Source organism: Vanessa atalanta, chromosome 20 (assembly GCF_905147765.1).
Source record: "Vanessa atalanta chromosome 20, ilVanAtal1.2, whole genome shotgun sequence".
Classification (NCBI taxonomy): Eukaryota; Metazoa; Arthropoda; class Insecta; order Lepidoptera; family Nymphalidae; genus Vanessa; species Vanessa atalanta.
Window position 1 is genome coordinate 7,733,731 of NC_061890.1, and position 17,855 is coordinate 7,751,585.

The window sequence follows — 17,855 nt, forward strand, 5'->3', positions numbered from 1 at the left end:
CCCTTGGTCTTCACACACTCGAAGAACACAAGCCAAGGGATGGGCGATGTTATTTTTAGGATAGGAGAAGGATAATAGTCCGCTTCGTACCAAATTTTATCACATTTTCTTTAGTAGTTTGGCCGTAAAGGAGCGACAGACAGACCAGTTATTAGGTATTGTTTATTTATAATATTGGTATAAATTAAAAATAAGGTATGCCAAAAAGACGTAAAACTTTAATATACTTAACGAAAAATAAACTGAAATACACATCTCAATATTAAACCTCAGCATTCCAGTCAAGTGGTTCTAGTCTACACTAACAGCCTGTCAACGGCTGGGCAAATTCCTCCTCCCTTTTAAGCAAAAGGTTTTTAGAGTTTATTCCACCACCAATGCGGATTGGGCGTACGTAGCAGATCCATCACGTGCAAGTTTACTGTCGATATTTTCTGTCACCATCGAGCCAGAGATTAATTATAAATACAAATTGAGCACATGAATTCGGCGGTGCTTGCTCCGAGTTTGAACTCAGAATCATCGAATACAGATCCAGGTCTTGTAACACCACAACAACCATTGAGCCATAACGTCTCTAATCTTATCTACATTAATAATAATCAAATAAATTCCACAACAAAAGGTGAAAACTCTGATAAAGATCTAACGCTAACAAGGAATGTGAATGCGATTTAAACAAACTTCAAGAGGTATTAAAAGCAAAGTACAGCGAACGATTGTTTCAGCTTAAAGTATACGCGATAACATCAAAAACTTTTAATGAGAAAGATAATACGTGTATAAAATATAACTTTAGTTTAAAAAACGCATTTCATGTTTAATAGCCCGTCTGGGTAGGTTTACCATCGATTAATTACATTTTCTACCTCCAGTCAGCAATGTTTAGCATTGTTGTGTTCCGGTTTGAAGGGTGAGTGAACCAGTGTAAAGGCACAAAAGACATATCTGGACATTGATGTTGAGTTGTGAGAACTTACCATTTGCCAGTCCGCTTATGAATGAACAAAAAAAAGTGGAACAAAATGTTTTTTTTTAATTTGACAAAATCCACGGGCTCACATTTTCGCGTGCCTTTTTTTACATTTTACTTTAATACATTTGAAATTTTATTTTATTACCGAACTTCAGCAGATCTTCACTGGATTTCTTAGAAGACGTGGCCCACACTGACTTTATATTATATTGTAAATTGTATATCATATAAATTACGATAAGTGGGTCTCGCTCGATCAGAGAGAGAACTGCCTCGGTGACTCTGATGTCGCGTTTGTGTATAGATGTCTTGAGGCTGTGCTCTAAGATGGTCCTTTCTGAGGCACCCGCTGCGATCGGCCGATGAATCTGCCGATAACATCGTCGAAGGTCTGTCCCTGAGATTTGTAGATAGTCTTTCCGCGCCTCCGCTTAAATCAGGCCCATGAATTCTCCTGCAGCGCTGTAAGCCATGGACTGCCCCGACATTTTCCCTTTGGTGACTTAGGATGTGTTGTTATTGTATAAGGCCGCCCCGGCTTCTCGAGCTCCATCTCCAGTAGCTTTTCGTTACTGCGTTAGTAGGTCTGTATGATCTTTTTGCAGATAGCTAAGTGGTCTTCAAGGGTTGCCGTCACTATAGCCCGGAACTCTAGGAAAGCATTTACTGCATGATTTCGCACGTTTGACGCTGATCTCGTCTTTGGAGATATTACTTGACCCTGCCCTTGTTAGGTGGGCGCCATTTTGGACTTTCCAAGATCATTGATATTTGACATTGACATGAGGAATTCCTTCATAGACTGCGCTTGTTGGTCCGATGAGAGCGACGAGCCGGGGTCTTATTGGGGTGAGTGCGACGCCTTGTTCTTCGCTGATACCAGATCGCATTAAACGCGTCACCGCCGCCATCACCGATTTGTAGCTATTTCGTGTTGTGTGGTGTTGTTTGTGCTGGTGAGGGTGTTGTGTTCAAACTTGCGGTTGTGGGAGGGTTAAAGATTCGGCAGCGGACGAACTATTTCTTATTGCGGATACTTGGGCGACATTCCTGGCGAACGAGGAACGGGCATTCTAGGATTATGTGGAGGATTGTTTCCTCGCATTCGGGGACGCAGCCGCAGGAGGACTATCTTTAATTTTAAATCGGTGGAGGTATGCCGCGAACTCCCTGTGGCCGGTCAGAATTTGAGAGTCAGTTGGTGTTAGTGCCGATGTTCTTACCAATTTGTTGGCTATCTTGTTTTACTAAAGTTTTTGGGCGTTGTGATAAAGAAAATGTTGAAGAAAATTAAAAAAGTTTTTATACGTTTGTCATTCGCTAAAGAAGTGTTAGTTTAAGCGGGAATATTAAAAATATTTTAATTAATAAACTTTACTGTCCCGCTTTTACGGCGCGATTGTGATAAAGTATAACGATAATAAGGTTTAATTTGAATTAGCACTAGCTACCCGTACCGGTTTTACACGGGTGGAATAAAAGTCTATATACCAAGTATCTTTGTATTTTATTTAATAAAAATATAATAAATAGAATATCATTTTAAAAGATTGAAGCGACTTAAAAAATAGTTTCTATAAAGGAAAATCGGCAATTATGAAATACCTATGAATATATTTGACCACTTCCATAAGATAACACTATAAATATACAATTTTCAAACTTTTATTCACAGCCCGTGAATAAAAGTTTGAAAACCACTGAAAATACTCTTTTAGGGGCTGTTTGTAGCTTACTTTAGATATTTGTGGCAGAATATTTCTGGCACATAAAAATAGCCTCACGATGATCTTCTCCATTGGATTTAAATAACACATCACCGTACCACGTATTTTAACCACTGGAACATCTTGAATCTTTATATCAATAATTAATTAAGAATACAAATGTAACGAAATAGAAAACAATAAAAGGAAACCAACAAAGGATGAAAGGGAAAGTCTGTAGAAAAAAGAACTCATAATAAAAAAAAACTAATAATAAAATACCAATGATTTTAAATATCAAGAAGGAAAATGGATATCATTATAAGCAGATTCTAAAATATTACAAAGCAGTTAACAGAGAACTGATACAGGATTTAAAGCCTCACAACTGTGTGAATGACGTAAATATCAACTCGAATGGAACAATTCAAGATAGACTTGGCACTGAGTAGATGCATATATCTCCCTTAACACCACAAAGCCTGTATCAACAGTCAAACACGAATTACTATGTTAGTAATCTCAAGACACAAATTGCACGCTGTCACCGTACATTAAATAGGAACAGATTTTTGTCAATAAAGATTATTGGTCGATTTCAAAGACGAGGACGCTTATTATGAAATGAATGAATGAATGAAAACTATTTTGTCCTTAGGCTTTTGGCTTAGGCGATAACTGCAACATTAATTATATTATATTCATATAAAAATAACACATTTATCCTTATTGACGAAGGTAAGGAAGTTTTGAAAAAGTAAATTTATCAAATTTAATTTGCAAAAATCGCAATTAAATTCATGACTTGTAATGTGAAAACTACGAATAAGAACTTGATATCGTTGTTTTGTTTGAGAAAGAAGAGTATTGTTATTAATAACAACTTTATTAATAATATGACATGTAATGTTTAGTATCATCTTAAAATGGTGGCGCATTGGCGATGTAAGGAATGTTTAATATTTCTTGGTCTATGGGCGGTGGTGACCACTGATGTCAATCAGGTGACCCAATTGCTCGTCCTCCAACCTATATCATAAAAAACGCATTATCACCATTATTATAAAAACCAAAAGCACATAATACCACAAAGGAAAAAATATCTGGAAATAGGAACCGAGAAACTGTCAGTGACTTTCAAATAAAATGATATCACATGACGGTTAGCGATGAAAAGTAAGCAGAATATTTTTAGTAAAATCATCTCCAAAACAGTGTCACGACAAATATTAAAAACTGTCACGCTCAACTTCATCGTACACGGTTTCCATATCAAAGATTGAAACAATTTTCGTCGCGGCGTATCTAGCGCTATCGGACTCGTGAAATTGACGTTTGAAATGTGCTCTGTGAGTTGCATTTACAATTTGAGCTTACATGCAATCTCGCCTTACTACTATATGCTACAATATTCTGACATTGATACGATACCACACAATATAAACAGTAAAAAATTCGAACGGCATACCCGAGCAAGTATTCATATAAAATGTACTTTTCGTACTGTTCTCATTTTGAGGATACAACGAAAATTAGACCACGTGTTTTAAATATCATGACACATATGCAAAAGTTTAATACATTTGAATGTTGATTTTTCATGCAATTTATGTTAACGGAAAGTGTTTAAAATCATTTTGTTATAATATTCTGCTTGAATAATATTAAATAAAAAAAAATTATACACTTATGTTTCATTTGAGAGAAAGTGTGAGTCGGCAGTTCTCCTCCGTATACAAATAGATACATTTATTACATTTAATATATAAAACTAAATATGAATTTATTTTATTAAAGTAAGAATTTAGATATAAGAATGACCCATTTATGGGTCATTAGCCGGCCACGTCTACACTAACGATTCTTGATTGTCTTGGCACTAAGACATGAGTATATCACAATTAACATCACAAAGCTGGAATTAATAGTCGTACGAGAGAATTACGCTGCATAAGTACTTCGAGAACACAATGCAATTCAACAGTGTTTTGTTTCTCGTTTTTAGAATCAGCATTTCAAGAGATTTAAGACCATTAATACAAGATAATCTTACATGTAAAATAAATACAGTGAAAAGAAGAAACAATTTACTGAGACTGCGAGTTTAAATCGGGAAATGACCACTGAATTGCTATGTGCCTAATTTGTGTATATTTCGTCTCATGTTCGGCGGTAATGGGAAACATTTTGAGGAAACCGGTATTTGTCTATTTGCCACTGAACACCGAACTATTGCAAGAGCATGGTGGAATAAACTCTAAACCTTCTCCTAAACCCTACTATTAGATATTTAATTGTTGATTTATTCTTGGTTGGTTGGTTTCACTTCAAGCCCGCTTGGGTAGGTACCACCCACTCATCAGATATTCAACCGCCAGCAATACTTTGTATGATTGCCTTCCGGTTTGAAGAGTGAGTGAGGTAATGCAGCTAAAGGTACATCTGAATTCCCAAGGTCGGTGCCCCTGGTATCTTTAGTTAAATTGGCTTATTCACCCATAAAACACAACATACTAAGTATAACCGTTTGGTGGTAAAATGTTTAATTAGTAGGTAACTACCCAGCCGGCACGAAGCCCTATCACCAAGAAATAGTAGTGGCTTTGAACTATAATAATTAAAAACTCTAAACAAGATAAACTGTTTAATCCCAAAAACGAAAAACATAACTTAATGTTTATATGTAAACTGAAAGCCGTCAACTTTTTGTGTACGCTTTAAAGTTAAAAGGTGAAATCTCCATTGTAATAAAGAGTTGGTTACCCTAAAACGATTTGAGAGGAAACAAATTTCAAACAATTGTCTTTTAACTTATATAAGCAATAACATTTAATATCCAAACTTATGTAATAAATTCTAAAGTTTTTTATTATCCTACGATGACATTTTCCATACGTCGTCAAGGATGCAGAAAATACATAGGTTACCTAACTCAATGGTAGGTGAAGCCCATGACGGGTACTAGTTTTTCAATAAACACATTATCAACTACACGAAGCATTTTTATTTATATTTAAATAGAATTACGGTCATGTAATTATAGCAAAACATATGTGGTAGATGTGTGTAAACACGTATACGAGGAAATAAAAGTACTCACGCTAACGGTCCAGTACACGTATATTAGTCACAGTTCACAAAACACACAAGAAAGTTCAAAAGGTCAATAGAAGATAGACAGAATAGAATATAGACAGTCACACATAGAAATATAGCACAACACAAAACTTAGGAACTCGGGAAATATAAAGTAATGAGAAAACAAAGCAAATCGCATCGAACGTTAAAGCCGACTAAGTATGTGACTACTTGTTCCGCAGTAGTCGGTAGTCGGAGAATGATATCCGAACGCCGTATACTACGGGTTTCGCCCGAGTATGCTTGTGAATTAATTATTTATATATATTTTATTATTTAATATAAATTATAATGTGTATGTATGTATTGGTGAAATGTGTAAGATGTTTATAATATTAATACATAAATAAATATTAAATAAAATATTATATTATGTTTATGTAAAGTGTAATAAATAAAATAAACTAAATAAATGTAATAATTCGCCTACATTACTCCCCTCCAGAGGCCGTGTCTACGGACGATAATAATCTGGAAAGTGAACTTTCCTCCCAGAGCGAGTAGTTTTTATGGGGGGACTATGGTGTCGTGGCTGAATTGGTAGTTCGAGGTCGGGCGGTGGTATGTCCTGTGACAAATCGTCGGACAGTATATAGGCCGGCTTAAGGCGGTCAATCGATACCGTCACGACTTTACCTTTAAAATCTATTTTAAAAGTTTTAGCACCTCTGCTTATAACCTTATGTGGACCTGTGTATGCGGGTTGCAGTGAACCACGCAGCGCGTCTTCCCTAAGGAATACGTGGCTGCATGTGGTAAGGTCTTTAAAAATGAAGGTCTTACGTGTGGAGTGATGCTGTGCTGGGACTGGACGTAGCTTCTCGGCAAAGGACTTCATACGAGCGGAAAAATCGGTAATGTCGGTAGTGTAGCCTGCGACATTATGGCCGAAAAATTCGCCAGGTAAGCGCAGTGGCTCGCCATATACCAGTTCCGCCGATGAAGCCTGGAGGTCTTCTTTGAAGGAACTTCTTATGCCGAGAAGAACTAGGGGAAGTGACTCAACCCAATTGCTATCTCCGTGACAAATGATAGCTGCTTTTAGCTGCCGGTGAAAGCGTTCAACTAAGCCGTTGCACTGAGGGTGGTAAGCGGTTGTCCTGCGATGCTGAAATCCAATGGATTTAGCCAATTGTTCGAACAGGGCTGATTCGAACTGTCTTCCGCGATCGGTGACTATGTCAGTAGGGCAACCAAATCGGGAGAACCAGCAGGACACTAAAGCTTTAGCCACGGTTTCAGCAGTGATATCGGCTATGGGTACAGCTTCCGGCCATCGCGTGAAGCGATCGACGGCTGTCAAACAGTACCGATAACCACTGGCTGGAGGTAATGGTCCGATCAGGTCTATATGGACATGTTTGAATCGCGCTGAAGGTAAAGCATGTGTACCCAACGGTGAGGTCACGTGACGGCTTACCTTCGTACGCTGGCAGGTCAAACATGCCTTAGACCATTGACGGCAGTTCTTGCGCATGAGTGGCCATACGAAGCGTTGTGCAACGAGCTTAGTTGAAGCTGTAGAACCGGGATGGCTAAGGGAGTGCAGACTATCAAAAATTTGCCGACGGAGGTTAATGGGGACAAAAGGCCTAGGAGTCGGTGTACTGACGTCGCAGTACAATTCAGTACGACTACCGGGTATTGACATTTTTATAAGACGAAGTGATGTGTCGCCTTTAAGGGTGTCAGCCAGATCGGGGTCTGTGGCTTGGTACTTGGCAAGGACTTCTAAATCGACCGGCATCTGCAATTCGTCGACTCGAGAAAGAGTGTCGGCCACGACGTTATGTTTGCCCGCGATGTGTCGTATGTCGGTCGTGAACTGCGAGATGAAGTCCAAGTGTCTATACTGACGGGGACTGCAGCTACTTTTCCTTTCATGGAAAGCGTAGCAGAGAGGCTTGTGGTCAGTATAGACAGTAAAGTGGTTAGCCTCTAGCATGTGTCGGAAGTACCTAATACTCTGGTATATTGCAAGGAGCTCGCGATCATAGGGAGAGTATTTGGTCTGTGATGGGCTCAACTTGCGTGAGAAAAATGCTAGAGGCTGCCAAGCACCGTCCTGAAATTGCTGGAGGACGCCACCTATCGCCGTATCAGAGGCGTCAGTGACCAGTCCTAACTTTGCATCAGGGTTTGGATGTGCCAAGAGCGCTGCTTGGCAAAGGCTGTCTTTGCAGCTCTCAAAAGCTTTGAGAGAATCTCCCTCTATGACGACCGGGTGGGAAGCTTTAACGGATCCGGTCTGTAAGGCGTTCAGAGGAGCTTGAATTTTGGCGGCATTAGGCACAAAACGTCTATAATAATTAATCATGCCCAAGAAACGACGAAGCTCCCTGACGGTTTTCGGGACAGGAAATTCCGAAATGGCCTTGACCTTGCTATCCAGGGGCTTGGTACCATTTTCTGAAATATGATAACCAAGAAATGTTACCTCAGAGGCACCGAAGACACATTTGGCGGTATTCACCAGTACGCCGTAATCTTGCATACGGGTAAAAAGTTGACGCAAGTGGTCCTTGTGCTCTTCCTGGGTCCTGGAAAAGACTAGAAAGTCATCAAGGTAAGGATAGCAAAAGTCAAGTCCACGCGTCAGTTCGTCTACGAACCTTTGAAAGGTCTGACCGGCATTCCTTAACCCAAACGTCATGAAGGGAAATTCGTATAGACCGAATGGAGTTGTAATTGCGGTCTTGGGTATATCTTCCTCGGCAACTGGGATCTGGTTATAAGCTTTCACTAAATCGATGACTGAAAAATACTTACAACCAGACAAGTTGTGAGAAAAATCGTGTATGTGGCGTATGGGGTACTTATCAGGTATGGTCCTGGCATTCAGTAGCCTGTAATCGCCACAGGGACGCCAACCGTTGTCCTTCTTAGATACGAGGTGGAGTGGCGACGCCCAAGGACTGTCGGAAGGACGAGCGGTGCCGTTCGCCAACATCGCTTCAAACTCGTGTTTAGCGATTTTTGATTTCTCGGGGGCTAGCCTCCTAGGAGAACAGGACACTGGTGGACCTGGTGTAGTGCGAATGTGGTGTTTAGTGTGGTGTTTGACTACACCCGGAGTACCGGCGGGACGGATTATATCTGGAAATTCCGATAAAATATTATGATAAAGACTATCACCGCCAGTCGTTACTTTAACGCTCGTTACAAGATTATGCGATTTATCTATAGAAGCTACAGTGCTAATATTAGTCAAACTATCTATTAATTTGCGATTACTAATATCAACAACGAGTCGGTAATGAGACAGAAAATCGACTCCGATTATGGCTTTGGTTACGTCAGCTACAATAAATCGCCATGGAAGATTACGACGTAAACCAATATTTAAAGTTAAATTTATATAACCATAAGTATCTATAGCTGAGCCGTTAGCGGCGCTCAGTTGGAATGATGTCTTATAACGAGGTTCACTAATTGCACTAACTGGATATACACAAATATCACTACCAGTATCTACTAAAAATTGTTTTTTGGTACCGTGATCTGTGATGAAGAGGCGACCCGTCGAACTCCCGCAATCGTTAGTCGCCATTACCGATTGCTTGAAGCGTTTCCCGATGTGAAGTCGCAGGGCTTGATGCAGTTACTAGCTTTGACGCCGTATTTACTGTGGTACCAGCAAAGAGGGTACCGACGATGACACGAGTCAGACCTACGTGATTGGGATCGACTACGTCGTCTTCCGTTACCACGGCCGCGTTCTCTGGATCGTGATCGCTGATTGACCTTAGCTGTGAGAGCGCTGACCTGACTGGTCAACTCAGCAACTTGTTTCGTCAACAGTTCAATAGGCGTTGAAGAAGATGTTGCCGCTACTTGGCGGGTGGGTGCCGCGATGTCATGTATTCTGTCCGCAAGCTCTGCTATAGCATCGAGTGTTAGCGTTGGTTGAGATGCGATAATTGGTTGCATCTCCGTTGGCAAACGACTTGTCCAAATTGTTCGAATGAAATCTTCGGGGATATTGGGTCCAGCCAAATGTTGAAGGTGCCGAAGAAATTGCGAAGGTTTGCGATTGCCGAGCTGCTCGTGTGTCAGCAGCTGTTTAACATTATTTTCTCGAGACACCGATAACCGTTTAATTAGTTCGGTTTTAAGACGCTTATAATCCGGGGGACCAATTATTATATCTTCGACTTCGGCAGCGTAACTTCTATCTAAGTTCGCCAAAATGTGGTAAAATTTTGTTGCGTCATCCGTGATCGATAATAATTTAAATTGACTTTCCACCTGTGCAAACCATATTGCAGGCTTCTCTGGCCAGAAAGGTGGTGTCCTGAATTGTGCAGAAGCAAGTGTGAGGGTAGGAGCATCCGTGCTTTCCAACTCAACGCGCTCCATCTTCTTAACGCGGCGTGGACGCGTATTCACTTGCGAAGCGTGTGAATCACTGTCGCTACTCATCTTCTAAATAAGCGATCACGTCGGGGTCACCAGTTTGTGGTAGATGTGTGTAAACACGTATACGAGGAAATAAAAGTACTCACGCTAACGGTCCAGTACACGTATATTAGTCACAGTTCACAAAACACACAAGAAAGTTCAAAAGGTCAATAGAAGATAGACAGAATAGAATATAGACAGTCACACATAGAAATATAGCACAACACAAAACTTAGGAACTCGGGAAATATAAAGTAATGAGAAAACAAAGCAAATCGCATCGAACGTTAAAGCCGACTAAGTATGTGACTACTTGTTCCGCAGTAGTCGGTAGTCGGAGAATGATATCCGAACGCCGTATACTACGGGTTTCGCCCGAGTATGCTTGTGAATTAATTATTTATATATATTTTATTATTTAATATAAATTATAATGTGTATGTATGTATTGGTGAAATGTGTAAGATGTTTATAATATTAATACATAAATAAATATTAAATAAAATATTATATTATGTTTATGTAAAGTGTAATAAATAAAATAAACTAAATAAATGTAATAATTCGCCTACACATAGGTTGTCCTGTTTGTATATAATCGCCTACCATCCACGACTGACCTTGTCCATTACAGACCTTGTCCATGACAGATCTTGTCCATGACAAACGTTGTCCATGACATATATTGTCCATGACAAACCTTTTCCGTATCCTCTCTAATCCCTCACACTCATCCATGCATCCAACAGGACCGGAAAACGGCTTCACGTGCTTTTCGAGACACGGAAGAGCAAACATTACCAACTTCTAGACTCCGGGCTGTTACTAAGATTTTTTCGACAATACAAATATAAGCCCGATAATCCAATTGGCTCGACCTGTGGTTTGAACCAAGAACCTCGGAACCTGCCTACTTATATATAGCTACTAAATCTAGGCAGTCAATTAAATACGTACAACCTTAACAAACGTTATTGAGCGTGTATTAGCAGTTGAACACTGATTTACCTCTATCACCATTGATTTGATAAGCATATAAAGAAGACACGGCAAATTTATCAATCCTCCCCCCCCCCCCCTAAATTTAATACTAATGATCCCGACTATGTTGCCAAGAAAATAAGCCACAAAGAATATATACATCAACGATGAAATTATATTATAGAAATATTTAAGAGCACTCAGGCTCAGGCATGTCTTTGAAATCAGATTTTAGAATAACATATAATAACTTGAATGATATAATTACGTATATATAATATAAGTTAATGTAGATACTTAACTAGTATAATATAATATAGGTGCTCTTAAATTTCTCATTGCTGGGCATGTTGTAATACATGTAGACTCAGACGATTATATTATATAAGACCCAATATGGCCCACTGGTTAAAACGTCTGGCTGATTCAAAGGCACCACTGAATTTTTATTTGCTTAATTTTTCTTTATATTATAATTCATCTCGTACTTGGCGGTGAAGGAAAACATTTTCAGGAAACATGCATGTATCTAATTTCAATAAAAAACATTCAATGTATATCCACTATACCTCATTGGAGTAGCTTGGAGGACTAAGCTCCTAACCTTACAATGGGAAATTTACTAGTTGCTTTACATTTTTGACTTAACAAAATTAATAATTGACAAACATTGTTGTCTCGTACTCACTTGTGAAATTTCTTAACAGTTAGACAGTGATAGCATTATCTAACGAAACAACCATTTATGCTTAAGCGCAATATATTAAGCTCGAAGTGGTTTCTAAAATATAGACAAAATGTAACACAATATTTGAACATTTTTTAACGTAAAACGCATTAATTTTTACATTTCGTGACAGTTAGCGCGGCAAACAATACTCATACAATAGCAATATCGAATTCGATGTAATTTAACTCGACGTCGATACACGAATCCAATTCCGATGTGGCACTTTTCAGCGAAATTAACCAAATTTTGTTTGAGTGATTAGTTTGAATTGTTCGAAATGTTTGCGTGTTTTTTCTAATTTTAGGTTAGGTTTGCACTGAAATAGTGACTACCCATACCGGCTACACACGGATAAAATGTTACTCGCTTCAATTTCAATAACTTACTCAGACCGACGATTTGAGCAAGAAATTGAAGATCAAATTTCTAAAATTTCTTTCCAAGCGAACGCTTTTTTTTTTATATTGGTAGGCGGCCAAGCAAATGGGTCAGCGTATGGTAAGTGGTCATCACCATTCCACAATGGCGTTGTAAGAAATATTAACCATTCCTCACTTCGCCAATACTCCTTGAGAACTTACATGTTATATTCCTTGTGCCTGTAGTTACACTGGCTCACTCATCCTTCAAATCAGAACAGAACAATACTAAGGTACTGCTGTTTAACAATAGAATGTCTGATGAGTTGGTGGTACCTACTCAGAGAGGCTTGCCTTACCATCATGAAAATACTCATTTAAAATAACCTTATGTTCAAAATTTTAGCTTTCAAGCCTCATTAGGTTTGCCTGTGTGTTAATAGTCAGTCAGGATATACGATTTTAAGTAAAGATAATGTTGAATTTGAAAATGTTGTTATCTGGCTGTTTAGTATGGTAACTCATATAAGCTGATCACCTAATATCGCCGTTCATTAATATTTCATTTTAATCGTCCGCCATAAACGTTGTTATATAGAATTTAATTATCTTATATATATTAACACGTGAAAATCGAAATTTATAGTACATTTTCATCAAGAACACATGCTCTTACACGTGAGCACAGACAGCATGGAACTGTCCAATAAAAATCTAAACATAAATTGATAGAGACAAACAGTTGAATGCTCTCTATAATCTCTTCTATGACAATTTATTTTTGACTTTTCAATAAAAAAAAAATTTGCAAATAAATGTCGTATAAAAATGTTCGAAACATAAAAAAATCATTTATGAACATAAATTATTATAAATTAATATTTAATTTTTCCACAAATATTTGTTTGACCACTTAGAAGTTTGACCACTGAGCGAACACTAGTAACTAAACTAAAAGTTTTTAAGAAATAATTGAATACTTCAATTAAAAAAAAACTTTGTAAATTATACTTGCATAACTATGTAAAATATATAGAGGTCATTTGAACAAAACCTTTTCGAAATTCAAATAATTCGTTTTTCATTCGATCAAGATCATTAAATTGCTTTGAAAGTGAATCTTAGTGAATAATATCACCAACAGAACCCTTAAATAGCACCATTATAATCAGTTTGACTTATATTTAGAGTAATTTGTTAACGATTTTTTGAGTTATTCAAAGGGTACGTTTATTCGCATTAAATAATAAAATCTCGACGTAGGAAATATTAAGTACTTAATAATATATTATATCATATTTTTTATATTACATAGAATAAAATATATTTTTTGCACTATGTAGATAAATATATATATATGTTATAAAATACCGAACATATGTCTTTGTATGTCTCGAAAAAACGTAAACAATTTATTTAAGTAATATAGAAAACGAAAAAAAAAAAAAAAATCCACCTTTGCAGCTAAAACTAATAATTATTATAAATAAAAAAGAGATAAGTCAGGGGATATCCGGTTGAAACGAAGTTCCTTTCACTGTATATAATGTATTAAATAAAAGGAACAATATATATAAATAGTAATAAATTTACAATGTTAGAGAAAAATGGATATACGAATATAAATATAATTTGTTAGGAATTAAACCAAAAATACGCTTAAATAATATACAACCGTATGTAATAAAAAGAGACAGAAAAAAAGAGATAGACGATTTCTGCCAGTTCACCCTACTTTAAATCGCGAAAAATAACTTCGTTCCAAAAATATTTTACTACTAATTTAAAAAACACCATCCAATTGATTTCACTAAGAAAAAAACTGGCTTTTTAAGTTATATTTATTTATTTATAATAGTATCGAACACCTATTCACCTGGTATGATCGTAGATACAGCATTTATTATTACGAGAGATTCTAAAACATCAACACTGTAAGTGTTCGGCATTTATTTTTACTCCTAACTTGCCAAAGTGACTACAAAGAGCTGGCCTCGAAAGATACATCCTCATATGGAATTCCTGGCTCGTTTCAGTTTTCAAGTTGACTTAAACTATAAGAAATCAGTTGCTACTAGTCGTTCCCTTATGTGCTCACAATTGTGCATTATACTGCATTTTACTCCCGAGGGTAAATGCCGATAGTTTTTATTTTCAGACAGCGCAAACTAAAGCAATTTTTACGAATTTAAAAACGCTAGCAGAAAATACTAAGTCAGAATTTCTGGTTTATATAGAATTAAAAATGAAACGGTCTGGCGGATTTGTTAAATTTATCTCGTGCGTTTAATATGTTCATATAGGTGTGTGATATAAGAAGAACATTTTCACCGGTCAGAACTGGTTTCAACTGGTAATTCGGTTAAATTTAATTTTGACTAATCGCCATTTTTATTACTGTAAGCGTATTATCTTATACATGGAACTGACAGTAGTAGTATTGTCTGTCTTAGTACTGAGATACGTCACTATGTTCTTAAAGAACGAAAATTTAGCCGTTGAAAATCTATCGTTATTCCTTGTTCAAATTTCATACCTTATTAATTATTATTTTAATCACGTTATAATAATTTTCATTTGTTTCATTGTAAAATTATAAATAAGGTTTGAGCGTGAAAAAATTCCTCGCTTCTCCATATCAAATCAAAATTATGTATATAAAAAATAAAAATACAATTACAGCACCTGTAAGCTGTAAGTGCTAGTTATTTTCGTATATCAAATAATGGAAAAAAATTACATAAGCATATATATATATATATAAAAGTTTTAGAAAAAGAATTTTTATATAAAAGGACTTGAAAATAAAAATGAAAAACGAACAACAGATATTTTTTTATATAAAGGAAAAAGTATTATTATCTGTTATCTATATTAAAAGATTAATTTGAATTTGGAATTATTTTTTCGTAGTATGAAAAATATTTTCACGAACCACTATTAAAAATTCGATATGATGTTCGTGTCAAAATGAGTTTGACAGTTTTTGTTTTAAGCTCGTTACTGTTACGAACAAAATAAAATTGGAAATATATTTTACAACTCAATGATTTATTTATTTTAAAAGTGTACCCAAAAACGGATTTATAAAACAATTTTTTTTTTTTAATTTTTTCGATAGCAGACTATCGAATGGGCTGCCTGATGGTAAATGGTTACAACTTAACACAGACATTGGCAACTGTAGAATATATTATGATGAATGGTACCCATCCGGGCATATTATGTGGACCTTGTATGGTTTACATAATGAGTACAGTGACAGCATATTAAAAATAAATATCACTTCTCCCCTTGAGGATAAACTTATACCACAACTCTACTACAATACAGGTTGGCTGAGTCAAAATTTAATCTGCCACGTACAGGTTTATATCATAGGTTTCCTTCACCGCCAAACACGATATGACTTTAAACACAAATAGAACATATAGTTAATTCATATGTTCCAGCTACAAGACCATTTCAGTATTTATTAGCTACTGGTGTAAATATGGAGCCAAGATGGCCCAGAATGCGTAAATCGTATCCGGTTGCGGGTTCGAATCTAAGCAAGCACCACTAAATTTTCATGTGCTTAATTTGTGTTTATAATTCTTCTCATGCTCGGCGGTAAAGAACACATCGTGAGAAAACCTGCATCTCTAATTTCAACGAACTTCTGCCACATTAATCCACCAACCCGCATTGGAGCAGCGTGGTGGAATAAGCTCCTAACCTTCTCCACAAAGGGAGAGGAAGCCCTAGCCCGGCAGTGGGAAATTTACAGACTGTACATGTTGAAGCTAAATTTAAATAGCTCGAGTCTTAATAAAATAAGATCTGATATACGGACAGATAAACCCTTTTCATAATATACAATCATTCTCAGTTACACTTAATGAAGTATTTTAAAAAAATTATACAAAAAACGTTTATCGGACCTCGAAGAATTGGAGGCAAAAATGCAGAGGGTTAATCTCGAGTCCTCATTTAAGCGACGGAAGGCTGTATTTTACGAAAAATAATAGGCACCTCGATTTTTCGACTGCTTTATTAAATTGATGGCGCCGAATTTTTCGTCGACTCAACAATTTTTTTTTTTTTTCTTATCTTTATTAATCATTTTACTTGAACGCCCGCTTTTTTTAAAAGGCTTACTGAGCTTCTATAGACTTTGTCAATACTAGCTCTCGTGAACGTCTTTGCTTTTGACTTATCGTAAGTGTTTTATCAATGAATGTTTTTCCATAGTGATTACTTTAATATGGTACAATTTCTATAGTATGATATACTTTTTCACATCGATACTAGTGAACTAAACTCGAACGATAAAAGAGTATGCCAAGGCTCCGTATTGTCACACCGTTACAATAGTTGTCATAATTTAAACCCAGTTTCAATTGTACAGCTTTTCATTTCCCTCTTTTAATCAATTGATTGATACAATTTCAATCAAATAATATGTCAATGATATGTTATACACCAACTTTATAAATAATATATATTTTACGAGCAACAACAACACAGTTCAGTGGGTGGTTTAGTATATACACTTATAAAAGTAATTAGTAGTATTAAATCATTACTAGTGAGTCTTCAATTAATCTTTACGTTTAATCAATATTTTTTTTAGAATTTCGGGACCTATTACAGGTCTTATTTTGATTTAATTTCATTGTAAACTGCAAGTTACTTATCTATATTCGGCGCCATAGTGATGAAACCTTATTTTAATGACATTTTTAGTTCAGTTAGAATTGGAATTTTTCGATAACATTTTACTTTAATTATGTTTCTCTCCAACCAGCAACTTTTTTGCTCTCTAAAATTAATTTTAATAAAGTTAGTAAATGGCAATGAAGATCCTCTTTATTTTTCTGCACGTCTACGGCTCTGGAGCTCTGGGCTCGGCTGGAGCTCGTCAAAATGAGACCATAACCGACTTTTTATGTGCAGATATCGACCCACAATCACTGGGACAAAAATCGCCTTACGCTATTATTAATATATAATATTATTATTTCCTATAATACTATATATATATATAGTATTATATATATAAGTAGATACCGCTCAGATAGGTACTCTCATCAGATACTCAGCCGCCAAAGCTCAGCAGTACTCAGTAGCGTCATTACTGAGCCAGTGTAACACGAGGGATATAATATCTTACTTTCCAAGCTTGGTGGTGCATTGTCAATGTAAGGAATGATCAAGATTTCTTACAGCGCCATTGTCTATGGTGGCGACCACATACCATTAAGTGGCCTATTAGCTCGTTCACCTACTTATACAATAAAAAAAGATATAACTTACAATCACATTATAAATAGAGCGACATCTCTTGTTGGAAAATTGTAAGCATTGTTAACTTATCTAATTTTATGAGTGTGATTCTAGAATGTTCTAGTAACATCTATCGTCAAACTATCTACAACGATTACTTCATAGGATCATCTTTTACAAAGTTGTCAAGATTATTTCAAGGGTTTTAGGTTATTTACATAGTAATGTTGCCATTCATAAAATCTTCACTTAATCCCACCTTACCAAAGATACGCGTATTTCAAATACCTATACTG

General features: G+C 36.5%; 1 protein-coding gene across 1 annotated transcript; it reads right to left on the minus strand.

Moving 5' to 3' along the window:
- Positions 1–9,369: 9,369 nt before the first annotated feature.
- On the minus strand, positions 9,370–10,179 carry LOC125072121. The gene has a single exon (XM_047682632.1). The coding sequence runs from the start codon at positions 10,177–10,179 to the stop codon at positions 9,370–9,372; it is 810 nt and encodes a 269-aa protein (XP_047538588.1).
- Between the last annotated feature and the right edge of the window lie 7,676 nt (positions 10,180–17,855).

Bases quoted from the DNA above. Each gene is read 5' to 3' on its own strand.
- LOC125072121 (XM_047682632.1), bottom strand. From the start codon at position 10,179: ATGGAGCGCGTTGAGTTGGAAAGCACGGATGCTCCTACCCTCACACTT.